This window comes from Littorina saxatilis, linkage group LG1 (assembly GCF_037325665.1).
Source record: "Littorina saxatilis isolate snail1 linkage group LG1, US_GU_Lsax_2.0, whole genome shotgun sequence".
Taxonomy (NCBI): Eukaryota; Metazoa; Mollusca; class Gastropoda; order Littorinimorpha; family Littorinidae; genus Littorina; species Littorina saxatilis.
In genome coordinates this window covers 11,643,655-11,646,154 of record NC_090245.1, presented here as the reverse complement: position 1 = coordinate 11,646,154, position 2,500 = coordinate 11,643,655, and the positions used below count along the sequence as shown (strand labels likewise).

Here is a 2,500-nt window from a genome sequence, read left to right as displayed (position 1 = left end):
CTTTATCTTTTTTATTCCATCACCGGGGATGTAGGTGCTCTTTTACGGAAGCTCTAGATTCTTGACAATTCACTTCATGCGTTTGAGCAGTATTATCTTGTCTGATCCAGATACAGTGAAGAACCACTCCCGCCTTAGCCGTGGGAAGCTAGGAAGAAGACCAGATCTTCAGACTCCATTAAGACAACCACCGCCAGTAAAAAAAAAGGTGTAGCCAGTGATACTTCTTGCCCAAGGACCACGAATTCGGTGGAAATCGCTTCCGTGATAGCAATAGAAAGCTAGGAAGACGAACGAGACAGATCTTTAGACTCCATATAGATAATCGCCGCCAGTAAAACCCAAAATTCGGGTATTTTCTTCCCGGTAAAAATCGCTTCTAGCAGTGGAAAGCTAAGAAGAAGAACAGGAACAATCTTCAGAATCCACATAGACAACCACCGCCATCATGAAGTCAAGCGGTCACCACAGACTCGAAGTGCCCAGCGAGCCGGAACTGAGGGTACCCCTAAATCAGGAGCTCGGGGCAGTGGAGAACGGGGATGCACTGGGAGAGGATGATGCCGTCGTGCCGCGTCCTGCCTGGGACTCCAAGATGCAGTACTTCTTCATGGTCATCAGCTACGCCGTGGGCCTGGGCAACGTCTGGAGGTTCCCTTATCTGACCCAGCAACACGGCGGAGGTGAGTGACCAGTGGATTTTGTGTTGTCACTTGGGGAGGTGTGCACGAGAAAGTTACCAAGATTTGTTTGTATCTCCCCTCCCCCCCCCCCCCTTCTACAAATTCCCCTATCGTTTTGACAGAAGTTGCCAGTATTCGTCCGCCCAATTAGATATTATATTGCTTTGTGTATAAGCTTTGCTTGTTGTGCTCCATTTATCAAAGTTAAAAAACAAAGGAATACTGTACTCACCGATACAAGAACGAGACAAGACGTACGTTGAGTACAGTATTCCTTTGTTTTTTAACTTTGTTCATCTTACCGCAGTCACTTCGTTGTTTAGGTACCGTCTTGTCTCGTTCTTGTATCGGTGAATACAGTATTCCTTTGTTTTTTTTAACTTTGTTCATCTTACCACAGTCACTTCGTTGTGTAGGTACCGTCTTGTCTCGTTCTTGTATCGGTGAGTACAGTATTCCTTTGTTTTGTTTTGTTTTAACTTTGTTCATCTTACCACAGTCACTTCGTTGTTTAGGTACCGTCTTGTCTCGTTCTTGTATCGGTGAGTACAGTATTCCTTTTTTTAAATTTTTTTTTTACTTTGTTCATCTTACCACAGTCACTTCGTTGTTTAGATCTCCATTTATCAAATTGATTGATTCTTTAAACCAAAAGTTACCAACCGAATGGGAACCAGCCACGGGGTCTGATTGGTTCAAATCACAATCAAACCTCACATTCAACCAATCCAACACCGCGGCTGGCTTCCACCCGGTTGGTAACTTTCTCGTGCATACCAGCCTTAGTTACCGGGTAGAACCCTCCTCCCCCCCCCCATTTTATTTTAACGAGAAAGGTAAGTTTATAGAACGTTGAATAATAGACAAAACGAAACTTGTACTAGAACTTCTACATATCAGTCTTTGCCGTGTTTCTTGCTTTTTGAAGCCTGATTTTGGAACGTTAGGCAAAAAAAAAAAAAGTCTGTTTACGGTATCCCGACCGACCCTATTTTTTCGCGCGACCCTAGACTTTTGTTTTGGCATTTGGGGGAGAAAAAAAAAGTCTTTGTTTTGGGGCAAAATAACTTAAAAATATGGTTTTTTGGAAGAAAAAAAAATCCCGACCTACCGACCCTATTTTTTAGGCCTATGTTACCGTAAACAGACTATTTTGTTTGGCCTATGTTACCGTAAACAGACTATTTTGTTTGTTTGCCTTAGCAGTCTATCTGTTTCAAGACCAAGACCCCCTCCCCATCTCACTCAGAAACAACACGTTCTTTATACCTTTTGACTTTACTCTCAGAAAGTATAAAATACCCCCGTATGTCCTCCGGTAAGGGGTGTGATACCTCCACATAATTTGGAGATGTGGAACACCTTTCTCTTTGTTGTTGCTTTTACTTGTCTTTTTGTTGTTGCTTTACTTGTCTTTTTGTTGTTGCTTTACTTGTCTTTTTGTTGTTGCTTTACTTGTCTTTTTGTTGTTGCTTTACTTGTCTTTTTGTTGTTGCTTTTACTTGTCTTTTTGTTGTTGCTTTTACTTGACTTTTTGTTGTTGCTTTTACTTGACTTTTTGTTGTTGCTTTTACTTGACTTTTTGTTGTTGCTTTTACTTGACTTTTTGTTGTTGTTGCTTTTACTTGACTTTTTGTTGTTGCTTTTACTTGACTTTTTGTTGTTGTTGCTTTTACTTGTCTTTTTGTTGTTGCTTTTACTTGTCTTTTTGTTGTTGCTTTTACTTGACTTTTTGTTGTTGCTTTTACTTGAATTTTTGTTGTTGTTGCTTTTACTTGTCTTTTTGTTGTTGCTTTACTTGTCTTTTTGTTGTTGCT

At 40.7% G+C, this 2,500-nt stretch overlaps 1 protein-coding gene and 1 long non-coding RNA gene across 2 annotated transcripts in view; both read left to right on the top strand.

Moving 5' to 3' along the window:
- The window catches only part of LOC138962134 (uncharacterized), a 264,299-nt gene that overhangs the window by 135,413 nt on the left and 126,386 nt on the right, over positions 1–2,500 (top strand). The window lies entirely within an intron of this gene.
- The window catches only part of LOC138962098 (sodium- and chloride-dependent transporter XTRP3-like), a 130,910-nt gene that overhangs the window by 7,046 nt on the left and 121,364 nt on the right, over positions 1–2,500 (top strand). Inside the window, exon 2 of the mRNA XM_070333821.1 lies at positions 111–683. Within this exon, the coding sequence (XP_070189922.1) occupies positions 449–683 (235 nt within the window). The 5' untranslated portion in view covers positions 111–448. The remainder of the gene's footprint in view (positions 1–110; positions 684–2,500) is intronic.